The 15,618-nt window shown below is 49.2% G+C and overlaps 1 protein-coding gene across 1 annotated transcript in view; it reads left to right on the top strand.

Moving 5' to 3' along the window:
* Positions 1–15,618, top strand: part of Htra1 (HtrA serine peptidase 1) — a 42,884-nt gene that overhangs the window by 16,609 nt on the left and 10,657 nt on the right. Inside the window, exons 3-4 of the mRNA XM_013021897.1 lie at positions 1,381–1,480; positions 2,308–2,512. Coding sequence (XP_012877351.1) covers positions 1,381–1,480; positions 2,308–2,512 — 305 coding nt within the window. The remainder of the gene's footprint in view (positions 1–1,380; positions 1,481–2,307; positions 2,513–15,618) is intronic.

Raw genomic sequence — 15,618 nt, 5'->3', positions numbered from 1 at the left:
ACTTAAGAGGTCACATCTGTGTCTAGCATTGTGCTTGGCTCATAGGGAATGCCCAATAAATAAGTAGTGTTATTCTTATTGGTGTATTATTTTACTGCGATTTGATTAGCTGTAGTGGAGGAAAACGAAACATTGCAGGCAGGATGGAAAAATAGACACGTGTGAGGATTGGGATGGGGTGCAGTGTTTGGGGAACTAAGGAGAGAGTGAGATTCTTGGAGTTTTCAGAAATGTGAGAGGATCCCCTTGGAGGTGTTGAATGCACCAGGTGCTAGAGTAGGAGCTGTTCCATCTCCATGTTCTAGGAAGGGAAACTGAGGCTCAACCGGGAAAGCAATTGTCTGCAGTGCCACAACTGTAGAAGGGCAGAATGGGGATTTGATGCTTGGAGGCCAGCCTCCCTCTGAAACCACGAGGCATTCACTGGGAGCTAGTGGCTTCTATTTGGGAATGTTGGGCTCAGCCACCCGCCCATCTCTGAAGCTCAGGCAGTGTCATGCATTATTGTCCAGACGGCCTAGACAGTGATCCTTCTATTTATGTCGACTGCACAGCTGGGCTGACAGGCTTGTGCCACTACAACTTGGCTTATTGGTTGATTCCTTATTTTTTTTAGGTACTACTAAACTTGGCCTCATGCTTCCTAGTCAGATGCTCTACCATTTGAGCCACACTTCTGGTTATAAAATATTTTCTGTAAACCTCAGATTAACAGCCTCCAAGAAGGCAACACTTATGAAGTTGTGTAGTTGACTAGTTGTTTACAAGGATGAGACATGATTCATTCATTATCTTAGGATCAAATCCTGGCAGCTTTAAACTCATAAAGCTATAGGAAACGTTAGCTGTATTTAATGGACCATTTGTTGTGTTAAGAATGAGTAGAGAAAGCATTTATGAGCCGAGTGAGAGGATTCGTGTCTGTAAATTGCTGTGACTAATGCTCATTATTTAGAATGTGTCTGCTTCAAAGCAAAGTCTCAGAATGTAAGGCAGTTTTCATGAGAATTGTTTCAAGATAGGTTCTTTCCTTTCTGCATACCTTTTAGAAGCAGGGTTACCAATTTCTATAAAAAAAACCGTTGAGATTTTCCCTGGGAGCATGCTGGCTACAGAGTCATTTGGGGAAAATTAAAAGTTTATGGATAGCAAACCTTCACACCACAAATAGGGCATCTCTCTGTGTTTATTTAGGTCTTGTTATTGTGATGGCGTTTTGAGTTCTTAGTATATAAGTCTCAAACATATTTTGTTAAATATTTCCCTAAATTATATATATAACATATATAATATATATTACATATATAATACATAATATATGTGACTAATGTATATAAGGCCCAGCATCATTAATGATTGTGTCTTTACTTTCGTTCTTAGGGCAGGAAGATCCCAATAGTCTGCGTCATAAATATAACTTCATTGCTGACGTGGTAGAGAAGATCGCTCCCGCTGTGGTTCACATCGAGTTGTTCCGCAAGTAAAGCTTCTTCCTTCCTTCCTTCCTTCCTTCCTTCCTTCCTTCCTTCCTTCCTTCCTTCCTTCTTTCCTTCCTTCCTTCTTTTCTTTCCTTTCTTCCCTCCCTCCCTTCTTCCCTCCCTCCCTCCCTTTCTCCCTTCCTTTCTCCCTTCCTTCCTTCCTTCCTTTCTCTCTTTCTCTCTTTCTTTCTTTCCTTCTCCATAACTTGTGAGGCTCTCTCCCATACATGTTGCCCTTTAGCAAAACATGGGAGCTATATTTGAAACACATTAAAGTGTCAAAATGTCATTGAATAGATTTCTACACCCCGATAAAACACATTTCTCCCTCAGGACATTTTTCCATCTGACTAAACTACATTCTTAGCCCTTCAGATATTTTAAGAATCTTTGGCTCTGAAGAGATTCCCAAATAATATTTCCTGAATGGAATTCTTTTGATGTACTGCAAAAAAAATTGACTTAACACTGTTTTGAAGCTGAGCTAGTTTGCAAAGCAGTGATCCTTAGATGTGAGTGGCTCTCGCAGAACCGAGATCTTGGCTGTCTGGATGCACCTGTAGGAAGGAGGATCACAGTTCAAGGCCAGTCCTGGTGCCAACACAGGAGACCTTATTGAAAAGAGTAAAAGCTGTAACTATAGCTAAAAAGGATGGGAAGGGTGGTTCAAGTGCTAGGATATCTGCCTAGCAAGCGCGAGGCCCTGGGCTCAAAACCCCAGTATTGTCTCCCCCCAAAACTATAGCCCAGAAATCGTCTTAACTGCTCAGTGTGTGCAAGTGTTCATGTGAAGGAGCGTCAGGGGTGACTGCTCTCCTGTGCATTGCAGGCTTCCTTTCTCCAAGAGGGAGGTGCCGGTGGCCAGTGGGTCTGGCTTCATCGTGTCAGAAGATGGGCTGATCGTGACCAACGCCCACGTGGTAACCAACAAGCACCGGGTCAAGGTCGAGCTGAAGAACGGAGCCACCTACGAGGCCAAGATCAAGGATGTGGACGAGAAGGCTGACATTGCATTGATCAAAATCGACCACCAGGTGAGCCCGGTGCCACCTAACGGTGTCCCCGCCACAGAGTGCAGCTCTTAGATGCCCAAGTCATAAACCCAGCGCCTGGGAAGGTGGCTCAGTGGTAGAGTGCCTGCCTAGCATGCATGAAACCCTGGGTTTGATTCTTCAATACCACATAAACAGGAAAAAAGAGCTAAAGACAAATTGTAGTAAGCCTTGTGAGCTTATTAAAAGTTGTTTTTTTAAAAAAAAAATCACAAAACCGTGGCCAAACCTGAGGCAGCAAAGGGAGTGGAGGTTCTCCGGGCACCTGGGTTCTCAGGGCGAGTGCTGAGGATGCTGGGCCGCTGGGCCCGGGGCCTGAGGAGTGTGGGCCGGTGCCGAGGGAAGGAAGGAAGAGCTACGGGAGTCATCGGCGAGAAGCTGGCTGCCAGACTGCAGAGTTTCAGAGCAGGGTTCCAACTGTTGGAAAAGCCTAGCAATAGTTTGTAAAGAATTAGTAGGTAAGTGGTGAAAATGGGGTGTTCCTCCTCTTCCTCATACTGCAGCATCTGCTGCAAATCCTTGTTCATCTCTACAAAGATGTCATGTGTTCATAATGTGTGTGGAAGGTGCTGGGTTTGGATGAGCCATCCAAACAGGCCTCCCAAATTATTAGAGGACTTTTTTTTTTCTTTCTTTCCCTCTCTCCCTCCCTTCCTTTCTTCTTGTCTTGCTTTCTTTCTTTCACTCTCCCTCTCCTTCTCTTGCCTTTGGTGGGACAGTACCAAGGTTTTGAACTCAGGGCCTCAAGTACCCTATCACTCCAAATTCTTTTTGGTTTTGTTTTCCACATAGGGTCTCTTGTATTTGCCTAGGAATTGGCCTTGAACTGTATGTAATCCTCCTACCTTTTCATTCCATGTAGCCGAGCTCATAGGTGTGAATTGTGGCACCTGGATTGTTGGTTGAGATGAGGATTGTTAATTTTTTGCCTATGTGGTCCTTAACTCTACCTCCTGAGTAGATATCTGAGATTACAGTAATATACTACCTTGTTGTCCTTCAACCCCTATCCTCACAGTCTGCTTCCCAAGTTGCCAGGATTACAGACAAGAGCCACCATGCCCAGCTCAAACCAAAGTTTTGGGAACTTTGAATTAAAACAAATTCAGTGGATTTCTTTCCTTTAGAAGGTAACACGCTAATGTGTATGTGACTGGGTTATAAAAAAGGGAGTCAACATAAATATTGTTTTTTGGGTGAGGAGCAAAACAGACACGGTGAACGTAGGGTGGGTATTGCTGTGTTTGAAATGCTGCCTTTGTGTTGCGGGGTGTAGCTGGGTGATTGAGTGCTAGCCTCACTTGGATTAGTAGAGAAGGCCCTGGGTTCCATCTCTAGCATTACACACACCAACACTGGGGGATGGGCCAAGAAAGCCTTCCCTTCGAATGTCATCCCCAAGTCATTTTCGCTCTACTTGTTTAGCAAGGTCGTCATGCCTGAAACTCCTTCCAGCTCTTAATGGAGCCTCAGCGGAAATTCTCCCTTGTATCGATTGTAGAGTCTTATTTCAATCGATGCGTGCTATGCGCAGTGAGACTGCATCTTCTGCTTTCTTCACACCGCGAGATTTCCCACATTCAGGTGGGAGGGAGAGCTGGGCTCAGCTGGAGTCTTCCGACCGAGAGCAGGAGGGGTCTCCAATCACCTCGCCTGGCTGGCAGCAAGGAGACCAACCACGCTCTCTAGGCCCATTAGAGGACACAGCTCTGTGCATGCTTTGGGCAGTAGGATTGTGGGTCCTCCCCTCCCCCCCCTGCTTTTTAAACAGCACCAGGCTGAGGTCCAAGCACAGACTCTTTCATAGCTAACCTTCCAGAAAAGCACAGGCTGGAGTGTTCACACCCTTTCCCTGGCCATGTTCCCTTAGCCCTCTCTGAGCCCTGTGGTCAGGGAGCAGTTGTGAGGCTCGGGGTAGGTGTGTGACCCCTGCCCATGTGAGCCACTGCAGTTTGTCAGGTTACAATGAGGTGCTATTTCTGCTCAGTCACTGTGGAATTTCTAGTGACAACTTCTTTTAAAATGTGTTCACTGGTCACAAGCGAATTGGGCAAGTTCTTCTCTCCTCTCTCCACCCCCACCCCCTTTTTTTTCTTTCTACTGGTACCAGTGCCTGAACTCAGGGATTCATGCTTGCTCAGCATTCTTGCTCATGATTGGTGCTCTACCACTTGAGCCATGACTCCAGCTCAGCTTTTTGCTAACTAATGGGAGATGGCATCTTACAGACTTTTCTGCCCAGACTAGCTTTGAACTTTGTTCTTCCAGGTCTCAGTGTCCTGAGTAACTAACAGTACAAGTGTGACTCACTGGTGCTCAGCTTCAGACTTCCTCTCTAATGTTGCTTCATCTGTAAGATGGCTGCATTAGTCACTTTCTACTGAGGAAGAAACAGGGCTCAGAGAACTTAGTAACCTGTCTGAGGCCACACAGCTCCACCTGATTACCCCAGCCAGGCCTCAGTTCTCTTAAGTGCCCAGGAACCAGGGCAGGGATGGAGCCTCTCGACCTTAAGTAAGCTGTGTGAAGGCTGACCCTTCTTTAGGGACACCGCTAGAAAGGCTGTCCAGGATGTGGTGGGGACACCGGAAGGAGGCCGGACAGAATAGCAGAGCTTGTGGCCACTTGTGGGACTTGCAGCCCCACAGAGCCCATGGAGGACGGCCAGCGTGAAGCCCACGGCCATCCGCAGGCGGGGTGCTGGGCTTCGGGTGCTGGCCTGCCCGGTGTGGGCACTCCTCCACAGTGTGATTCCGTGTTGGCATGTGTGGGCGCAGGCCGGGCCGCTGCGCCTGCCCCGGCCTAGTCTTTTCCCATTGGGAGCCTGTGTTGCCCTGGCGTGTCCCGGCATGGAGTGGAAGATCCCAGCAGATGAGGGGTGCAGAGGTTTGGAGCTGCTTGCGCGCTCCCCGGGAGTGGCGCGCTTGCCAGCAGCATGCTGTTGGACATGTGTTGCCAGCCCCACACAAAGGAGCTGGAAACTGGAAATTGAGCTGATGTGGCTGTTCAGCGTGGAATCGGAAAGGAAAGGAGATTAAATTGCAACAGACACTCACACAAAGCCTGCTGTCCATTCACCAAACTGCTTTTCTTTCCGTTTTTTTTTTTTTTTTTTTGCTGGTAGGAGTAGGGAGGGAAAAAAGCATATCTTCCAGCCTTTTCTTTGTTCTGTTTCCTTCCTTCCTCTCCCCTTCCCCCCCCTCTCCCCCTCCTCTTCTCCAGCCCTCCCCTTTTTTGGTCAGTCATGGGGCTTGAACTCTGGTCCTGGGCACTGTCCCTCAGCTCTTCAGCTCACTTGAGCCACAGCACCACTTCCAGCTTTTTTTTCTGTTTATGTGGTGCTAAGGAATTGAACCCAGGGCCTCATGCACGCAAGGCAAGCACTCTACCACTGAGCCACCTTCCCAGCCTTCTCTCTCTCTCTTTCCTCCCCTGCCCTCCCCTCCTCTCCCCTCTCCTCTCTTCCCCTCCCCCTCCCCTCCTCTTGCCCCTTCCCTCTCCTCTCCTCCCCCCCCCCCTTCTCCTCTCCTCTTTTTCTTTTCCTGGGCTAGGGATTGAACTTGGCGCCTCCCTTAGCTTTTTTTTCATTCAAGTTGGAGCACCAGCTCTACCACCACCTGAGCTACAGCTCCACTTCCAGCGTTTTGGGGATATAACTGGAGAGAAGAGTCTCATGGACTCTCCTGCCTGGGCTGGCTTTGAACTGTGCTCCTCAGATCTCAGGATTATAGATGTGAGTCACCAGCACCCGCCTTGTTCCATCATTTTGACGAGTGTTTTGCAGGGAGAGGGTCTGGCTTGTGATGAGGCTGTTTGACAGGACCTGGCTCTCCAGGTGGGTGTAAAGGGAATCTGCGTTAGCTTGCGCCTGCTCAGAGAGAAGACAGAGTCCACAGAAATTGGGTTCCAAGGAGAAAAATCATTCTCGAAGTCACCTTGGTGTGGAAGACCATGACAGCCTCTCCCCACTTAAGGATAATGTTAGCGTGGCTGCCTGCCGTGTCCACAGGCCCCGGGGCTGGCGTGGTGGCTTGTCAGTCTGGGCCTCATCCCCCCAGTTCAGTGAGTTCAGTTGCAGATCTCCCCACGACTCGCTGCCATTGTCCTTCCTGGGCCCAGCGTGCGTGACTCTCCCCCTGGAATAGAAGGCGGGGTGGACACCTGTTGTCATCGTCCCCTTGCTGTCTGTGTCTCCTTTTGCTGGGAGCAGCAGCCAGCCTTTCACCTGGAGGTCTGCTTCTCCCATGCACAGCTGGATGAGGCCTTCTGCCCCAGGGTTCATACCTCGTGGCCAGCGTGTGGGGTGGACACGTGGCGGGCTGGTGAGCACGTGCTCTCCTGGGAACTGGAAGCCACAGCTGGATGCTGCCATGGACAGCCCAGCCAGCAGGGCTGCAGCTGCGGAGCCCGGCCCGAGCCCCAGCCTCTGCCTCCGAAGCTACTGGGTTCACACTTCCTCCTCCTCTAGCAGTGCAGGGACTTGAAGCTGCTGGGCTTGCGGTTGCCAGAGATGTTGCTGGGCTTTGTTTCTCTCTGTGTGCTGCCTGGGGAGACCCCAGAGAGCTGAGGGAGCAGGCCCCTCCTCCTGGCCTGCTATCCCCTCCCCCTCGCAGGAGGAGAGTGTCCCGGACAGACTCACCCTCCAAACTGGCCAGCCTCCTTCTGTGCTCCTGTCCTAGGATTGGAACTGGGGACCCTAGATGGGGCCAGTGTGGGCCTGAGGGTGTGTGTGTGTGTGTGTGTGCGCGTGCGTGTGCGTGTGCGGGTGTGTGTGTGTGTGTGTGTGTGTGCGTGTGTGTGCGCGCGCGCGCGCAGCGCGGGAAGTAGAGTCATGTCACATGTAAACATCTTAATAGAAAGCAGCTTGGAGGGCAAGTGAGTTCAGCTTCGGATACAAACGACTTCCAAATGTGTTTAATGTGAGCCACTGGCCATGTGTGCAAAATATTTCTAACTTTCCTCCAATGGCAGTGTTTTGTTCATGCAGTTTCTTTTCTTTTCTTTTTTGTTTCCTGAGTAGTTTAGACAGAAACAGATATGAAAAAGTAGATCCAGGCGCTGGTGGCTTATGCCTGTAATCCTAGCTACTCAGGAGGCTGAGATCTGAGGATCGAGGTTCAAAGCCAGCCCAGGTAGTAGAGTTCATGGGACTCTTTATCTCCAATAAACCACCAGAAAACCGAAGTGGCTCTGTGGTTCAAGTGGAGAGGACTTGCCTTGAACTGAAGAGCTGAGGGACAGTGCCCAGTCCCAGAGTTCAAGCCCCACAACTGACCCCCCCACCCCCCAAAAAAGCAGGCCACTTGGTTTCTTTAGGCCAGAGCCCAGGCCAGGCACCCAGGGAGGTGGTGGAGGAGGTGGGAGGGGAAGTTACCTGGGTTACAGCTGCTCTTCAAGCTGTCATTCTTTCCATGGTGGCCTGCGGCTTCGACATGAAAGCTTGATGCAGCTCCCAGTGTTCTCCTGACTAAGATCACCCAGTAAAGGGAGGGAGGGACTCCCTTCTGTACCCACCCCTCTCCACAGCTGTCCCTCTTCAGGGCCTTGACTGTCCTCTCCTGTGTCTTCTTCCAGAACCTTCCTACCTTACCTGCCCCCTCACCCTGCCCTAGTCTTCAGGGCTGCAGTTACCTCCTACCTCAGGTTCCCTCCTTGGCACCCCAGAACGTACGTAGCCAGACCTCATAAACTGCCTGTCCCATCCCACTCCAATACCATTTTCCTCTTCATTTCTTTTTCACAATTATTGTCTTTCTTAATTACTTTTTTTTTTTTTTTTTGCCGGTCGTGTGGCCTGAACTCTGGGCCTGGGTGCTGTCCCTCAGCTCTTCAGCTCAAGGCTAGCACTCTACCACTTGAGCCACAGCGCCACTTTTGCCTTTTTCTGCTTATGTGGTGCTGAGGACTTGAATCCAGGACCTCATGCATGCAAGGCCAGCGCTCTACTACTGAGCCACCTTCTCAGCCCCTTAATTACTTTTTAAAAAAAGTTTGTTTATGTTTTCTGCCAGCTTTAACTCAGGGTCTGGGTGCGGTCCTTGAGCTGCTTTTGTTCGAGGCTAGCACTCTACCACTTGAGCCACAGCACCACTTAAGACTCTTTTGGGTAGTTAGAGATAGGAGTCTCAGGGCCTTTTATGCCCAGGCTGGCTTCGAACAGCGATCCTTATACTTCAGCCTCCTGAGTAGCTAGGAATACAGGTGTGAACCATTGGTGCCCAACCCGTTTATAGTTTTGATTCAGCTTTTATCTCCGCTGCTGCTTAAGCGTGAGGGACACATTTGTCTCACCTGTCAGGTAAACATGCATTTTGGGGCATCTTCTCAGAAGAAAGCCAGGCTCACGCTGCTCTATGCAGGGGAGGGGCGGGAGGAGAACCCCAGGGCTGCTCTGCTTTCAGGTGAGGAGAGGAGAGGCAGCGCGGAGTGGGCCCACTTTACTGCTGGCGTTGGGTGGACACAAGGGCTGTGCTAGTTCCGGTGCTCCAAAGTGCTGATGAGGCTGCGGGTTCCCCTGTGGATGCTTTTCCCTGATGCGGCCATGAGGTAAATATTTGGAAATCGCCTTCCAGGCTTGAGGTGGTTTTCTTCCGGCCCCAGGCCACCTTGGGCCCAGCAGCTCCCATAGACCCGTTTGTAGTGGCTGAACTGCAGCCTGTTGGTGCTGGGCTGCTTTGTTTGCTGAGGGTTCTCTTACTGCCGAGCCTGCTGACAGCTCAGAAGGCTGACACTTGATCATGGAGTTCAGAGCAGGGTCACGTGGGGCAGTGGTGACAGGACTGAGCCTTTGCCATCCAAGCCTCTGAAGGCCTGGCTGTCTGAATCTGGCTAGAGGCTTGGTGGATCTGTCCTGAGTTATCTGAGTGAGGAGGGTCTCGGGGGGCCGGGGACTGGGGGCCAGGGAGGGGGTGGGTGAGGCTAGTGACTCATGCAATTCTCCTCAGACAACCTGATTGTGAAAGAGTGCTGACTAAGACCCATGTTTGTCCAAAAGTAACTCAGATAACACAGCCCAGCATCTTCTATAGTCTATCTTGAGTGATAACTCAATCCCAGAAGGCAAGTGTCAGGAGCCAGGCCCAGCACCGAGCGCTCTGTTACTTCTCAGAGTGCTCTGGGTTTTTCCATTTGGATGCTTTCCCCCTGCCTGGGCATGTCTCTTTTAGTGCTCTTTTTCTCTCCAGAGTGGAGCAATTGTGGGTACCCCCTGCATTCACTAAGGATGTTGTGGAACCTGGGGTGTTCTGAGGCTCCTATTACTGGGTTGATTTTGAGCATATTTAGGGAGGTGGGATGGCCATTTCAGGAGGGAATAGAACTCCAGAATGGCGTGGGAGCTGGCTTGTATTCTGTTCTGCCAGCCTCTGCCCAGAGGCAAATGGAGCTTTGTTCTGAGCGCAGCTCTTCTTGGCATGTGAAAATCTTTCAGTTCCTCAAGCTCAGAACTGGAGCCCTGTGTGTTCTCTGGCCCCTTTTCAAGAACTTCGTTGATTGTTAAGGAAATTCTTTGACTCTTTTTTTTTTCTCTTAATATGGTAGTGTTTTTACCCCCCTCCCCCCACTCTGGCACTTTCTACAGAATTCCATGAAGACTATTATTTATGGTTTGGATAAAAGCAGTTTCCAGGTCACTGGGAGTGGATTTGTAGATGCCCCATTGGGAATGCCTGCTGTCCTCACTCAGGGGAGACACAATGGGTTCCATGTAAGAGTTTCATGAATGTGTAACAGCATACAGAATTAACCTGTGACCTAAATCTGGCCCTCCATTGGTGGTTTTAAAGTTTTATTGAAACCCAGTCATGTTTCCTTCCTGCCCCAGTAAATTTGAATGGTTGTGACAGAGACTGTGTGGCCTATGGAACCTACAAATTTTTCTGGTATTTCACAGAGCTAGTTTGTCAACTGCAGGGCAGGTAGTGACCTTGTCGCAAAGTTTCTGGAAGTGGCTGGAGAGTATGCTCAGGCAGATTGAGCCAGGTGAAATTCGACTAAGGTAATAAGGGGAATGAACCTGAGAAGTGGATTTTGTTTACCCTTTGTGTCAGAAGGAGTTTGCCTTTTTTTTTTCTGGAAGATGAAGCTATGGCCTTGCCAGATTCTGCAGAGGGAGTCCTTATGTTTACCCACTTCTCTGTGATGTTGGTAGAAAGAAGTTTACCAGAATTCCAAGATGTTTCCATTCTGATCCAACTTAAAGATCTTTCTGGATCTTTTAAGGTGTTTGACTCATCCATTTCAGTTGTTCCCTATTCGTTTACTGATTTTATGCATTCTTACTGAGCATCTGCCTTAGCCAAATACTATTAGGTGCTGACAATGTACTGACAATGAGCAAAAGCCATGGAGTTTAAGATTTAGAATGGAAGAAAAGTGGAATGGGAAAAATATGGGAACAATTACAGTGAAGAAGACAAAGAAACGGAGAGGTAGGAAGCGTGAGGAGAAGCCTTTGAAGAAGGTGGAGGCAGGGGAATGAATCTGACGAAGTGAGCTCCAGCTGAGATGGGCAGACAGGGCCAGCCAGGGAGGTGGTGAGGAGAGGATTGGGGAATGACTTAAGCTTCCCTTCTCTGCCCAGCCTGAAGAACCTAGATCTTAGATTTGTAGGTGCCCCACTGAGATTGTCTTCTGTCCTCTTCATTTAAGGGGAAACTTATTTCTAGTGCATTTATGCTAGCCTTCCAGAGTACAAGCTCACATTTGTGCTTAGCTGATTTCTCTGTGTGTCATCTGTGTTTTTTTTCACTGACCTTGAATCTTTGAGATTCCTTCTTATACTCTGAGAAGCTCCAGAGTCTTATGAAGTCAGTTTCATGAGAGTCTGATAATCATCTGGTGGCCTTTCACCGTCTTGGCAGGAGGGTAGAATTTCCCACTGCTGTTTTCCTAAAACTATCCAGACCTCTTTCTGTGGTGAATGGAGGACTGATTACTCTATGAAGCGTGCCAATCAACAATTTAGTTTTGTTACATAAGATACCAGAACTTGATAACAGTAACATTTCAAATATGTGGTATTCCCCCATTTGTCCGCCAAGCAGCTCACAGAGGGGTATCGGCCCTTCCCTCTGTCTCTGTTTTATGTCATGGCTATATATGTAATTGTAATATGATCTTTGTCACTGGCCATCTCAAGTTAAGCATATAGAATGGTTAAGCATCTTTTCAAACCTTTTAAAAAGAATGGTAGATCCTGAGCAACTTCCCGGGATCCAGGGCCCACACAGGCTCTTAAGCGGTCCTGACTACTGAAGAGCCAGAGCACCTATAGCTCAGCTGGGCAGGTGGTGGAGGGGCTGGACTCAGAGATCGCTGGACACTTACCCTGAAATGCCAAAAACTCTCGGCAACAGAAGTGTCACTCGCTTTTAAGATCCCAAGGGAAGTTTTTGTTGGTGGGGTGGAGGAGGGGTTTGAACATAGAGCCTTACTCTTGCTAGGCAAATGCTTCAGAACTCAAGCCCTGCCTCCAGTCCCTTGATGGTTTATTTGACAGATCTGCCTTCTTTCTTCCTCCATTTAATTGATTTTTATAGATCTAGATAGCGCATCTGCCCTGGCTTTGGCCCTGTAGCGGTGGTAGCATTGGCAGTGGTCATGCTGAGGTCAGTGGACAAAAGGGAATGGATCAAAGGGGCTGAAGACAAAAGTGGGACTTGACCGTGTTTTTCCTCTTCTGGATGCCACAGTACCTAGACAGCCACTGGCTGCTTGGCTTCTGTATACAGCTGTTGACATTTTATGGTCTAAACAAGAGTAGGAGGATATTTGGAATGGCAAACATTTCATGATCTATTGTAAAGGAGACTAAATATTATGGGCGTTCATAAACAGAGAGGAAAGGCGATCTCCGCATTTGCTTTTGCATTCTTTCTCTTCTTTCACACAGCCATCCTGTGTGTTTGCTCTCCCTTTTCTCTCCTTTGATCTCTCACTTCTTTGGTTCCCCATTTGCCCATCCACCCTGCTTTTCTGCCCCATTGGTGGATAGCGGTAATGACACACCAGCTGGGGACGCCCTTCTCCTCACCTGGACATGTGGGTGGCCTCAGTGATCGTGTTAGCACAGCTTTCCTGTTCTGGCCTCCTGGCCTGGTCTTACCTGTGCAATTACTACAGCTGTATCAGCTCATTTTCAAGGTCATCCTCTTGACCTTCTCATCACCAATGATCTTCCTCTCTAATCCAGACCCCAAGCATCTCACTCGAGGTTCACTTACCTACTCCTCTGGCAGGTGGCTTTATAGGAGTCTGACTTTCCTAGTTACTAGCTCTGGTCTTCAGAAAGGTCTCATACTCTGAGGTCGCTGTGCTAATTTTATCTTCGAATTTGAGTCGTGTCATAATCATCCAATGAGGTGATGGGGTGTGCTCAGACAGCTTGGCGCCTTGGCTTGGGCACAGTTCCTTCTTTTCTTTCCCCAGGATGGCTCCTGCCCTTCCCTCTCACCTGCCTCCATAGACTCCTGGCCTTGCCCCATCTTTTCTCCTGTGTCTGGGCAGTGACTTTCATTCATCCCTACAAGTGTGGGAACGGGTTGGTTTGGGGTTGTGTCACACCTCACAGCATCTCAGGGCAGTGTGTGGTGCAGAGCCTGGGTGACAAGGCCACAGAGTGCTCTGTAGGTCTCTGGGCTGCAGCAAGTTTCTCCTACTCAGATCTAAGGAACTACTACGGACATGCCTTCGGGACCCACTGTCTGTGAGTCAGGGTGGTGGGCCCTGGGTGCACTGGGCTTGGGTTCTGAAGCTGCTGGTGGAGCATTGGATTGTCAAGGCAATCAAGAGTCTGTGCTTACCCAGGCGCTGGTGGCTCACACCTGTAATCCTAACTACTCAGGAGGCTGGGATCTGAAGATCACGGTTTAAAACCAGTCTGGACAGGAAAGTCCATGAGACTCTTATCTCCAATTAACCACCAGAAAACCAGAATTGGTGCTGTGGTTCAAGTGGTAGAGCACTTGCCTTGAGCTGAAGAGCTCAGGGACAGTGCCCAGTTCCAGAGTTCAAACCCCATGACTGACAAAAAAATAAAAACCAAAAGTCTGTGCTTGCTGCTCTGGGGATACAATCTTCAGTCTCAAAGGACCATGACAACACTAGCAAAAAAAAAACAAAACAAAACAAAACAGGATAGGCTTAGTGTAGAAGGAAAAAAAAAGTTTTATTTTATTTTGCACTTGGGTCCTATAGATGGATGCTATAACTGGATCTCAGCAAAGCATTGATTCACTGACCATGGTCTCCCTCCACCTGTCCGCTGCCCTCACCCGTGCGTGTTCTCCATCCCTCCTTGGCCAGGCTAGAGCACTCTCTCCACTCAAGGGAGTCCTTAGAGGCTGGTGTGCCCCCAGGGATTCTTCCACCTCCAGTCTGGTTTTCGTAGGAGGCACATGGGTTCCATAGTGGGTCTGGGGGACACACCATTTCTTCCACTGCATTTTTTTTAAAGGAAAATGAAAGGTTAGCATAACTGTTTCCAGAAGGCACATTGAATCACTAAGTTGAGTTGCAGCCAGTGGCTGCAACATAAGCCTTTGAAGCAAACTTCAGCCAACACGGGGCCAGCCTGGAAGCCCCAGCTATTAAACACGTGTGTGCTGGGCAGCTGGCAGATACAGTAGATTCTGCAGATTCAGCAGTGAAAAAAAATATATATATATTTGTAACTGAGGAGTACTTTGTACCTTTCAAAGGAGACAAAGAAGTGACTGACTTGGCTCATTAGATTAAAAACAAGTTGCCAGCTTTTCCTTAATTTTGGCTTTATTGGTCTGTTTTATTGCTCTTCTCCCCAAGCATCCAAAAATGAGGTTGCAACAAAATGAGCTGTTAGCTGAAGCACAGCTAGTGATGGCGTGTGGCTTTTTGTGTTTCTCTCGGCAGTGACCAGCTAACTACTATCTGGAGAATTCTAGACACCAGTCTTTCTCTGGGTGCTTTGTTGGGAGTCATCTGACCCCATGAGGGGTTGTATGCAAAGGGATTTATTAAGGCCCTCCACCCCCCCGTGCCTTTTTGATCTTACCCATTACACTATTGTCAGCTCATAGATTTTGGGAAACAGCCAGTTGTTCTGGAAAGAACCCTAATTGTCAAAGCTGAGATGATGTGGCGATCACCTGACTCAGCTCCCCGGGAAGCTGTACACCAGCTTGGATAGTAGCAGATCTCAGTTTCTCCCAGCTGCTTTTACTGAGTTTGATGACACCAGTTAGTATCATGGGGTCTCCTGCTGCTGGGGTAATCGCTTACCTTCTCCTAGACACCTCTTTTCTGCTGGAATTCCAAGTTCCTGGTTTCCACCAGTTTATGAGTAGGGCCCTGACAACCAACAGTGAAGGAGTTACTGTTGAAGGTCTCTTGTCTGTGGAGGGTTTGACCAAGCAAGAGCTGTTGGCCCTCCAGTGGGATTCTAGGTCTCCTTCTACTCTGTAGTACGGAGCCTCAGAGCTCCTCTTCTGCCTCACAGTTTGTATGAGTCTGACTTGCTAGCCCTCCACCCAGTGGGAGAGTGACATGAGCAATGGGACCAGTAAGCCTTTTTTTCCCCCACCAGGGCCTTCCCAGCTGTCAAGAGGATTAACTTTTACCCTGTTTACTTCTTAGGCGAGCTGTGAGGCTCCAGCAAGATGGGGAGATGTGTGAAGTGTTTGTCAGGAAGAGGGGCTGGCGTCTTCGTTTTCGAGATGGCCTGTGGCTGGTATGGCTTCAAAGGGAGTCTCAGACAGAGTGTCTGCTGCTGGGATCCTGGAGACGGCTTTGATGTGGGTGGCGTGGGGAGCAGCTTGCAGACGGATGCAGGGTAGAGCAGGGCATGGCGGTAGGCCGGGTGTCATGGGTAGGATGCGAGTGGACCTCAGCGCGTAAGGCCGCATCTGCAGATCGGGCTGGGACGTGGCTGTGCCTTGCAGCCATGTGTGCATTTTATCTTCCCCATGTCTTCCCCACCCCCTGTGGTACATATGTCTAGACAGCAGTGGAGTTAAAAGCTCAATTACTGAGCAGGAATTTGGCCAGCGGAGCTGTAGCTAGCTGCCGAGCAGACGGCCTTGGCCTGAGGATGGCGGCTGAGAATGAGACCC

Source organism: Dipodomys ordii, unplaced genomic scaffold, assembly GCF_000151885.1.
Source record: "Dipodomys ordii isolate 6190 unplaced genomic scaffold, Dord_2.0 Scaffold58, whole genome shotgun sequence".
Taxonomy (NCBI): Eukaryota; Metazoa; Chordata; class Mammalia; order Rodentia; family Heteromyidae; genus Dipodomys; species Dipodomys ordii.
This window is presented reverse-complemented; position numbering and strand designations above follow the sequence as displayed.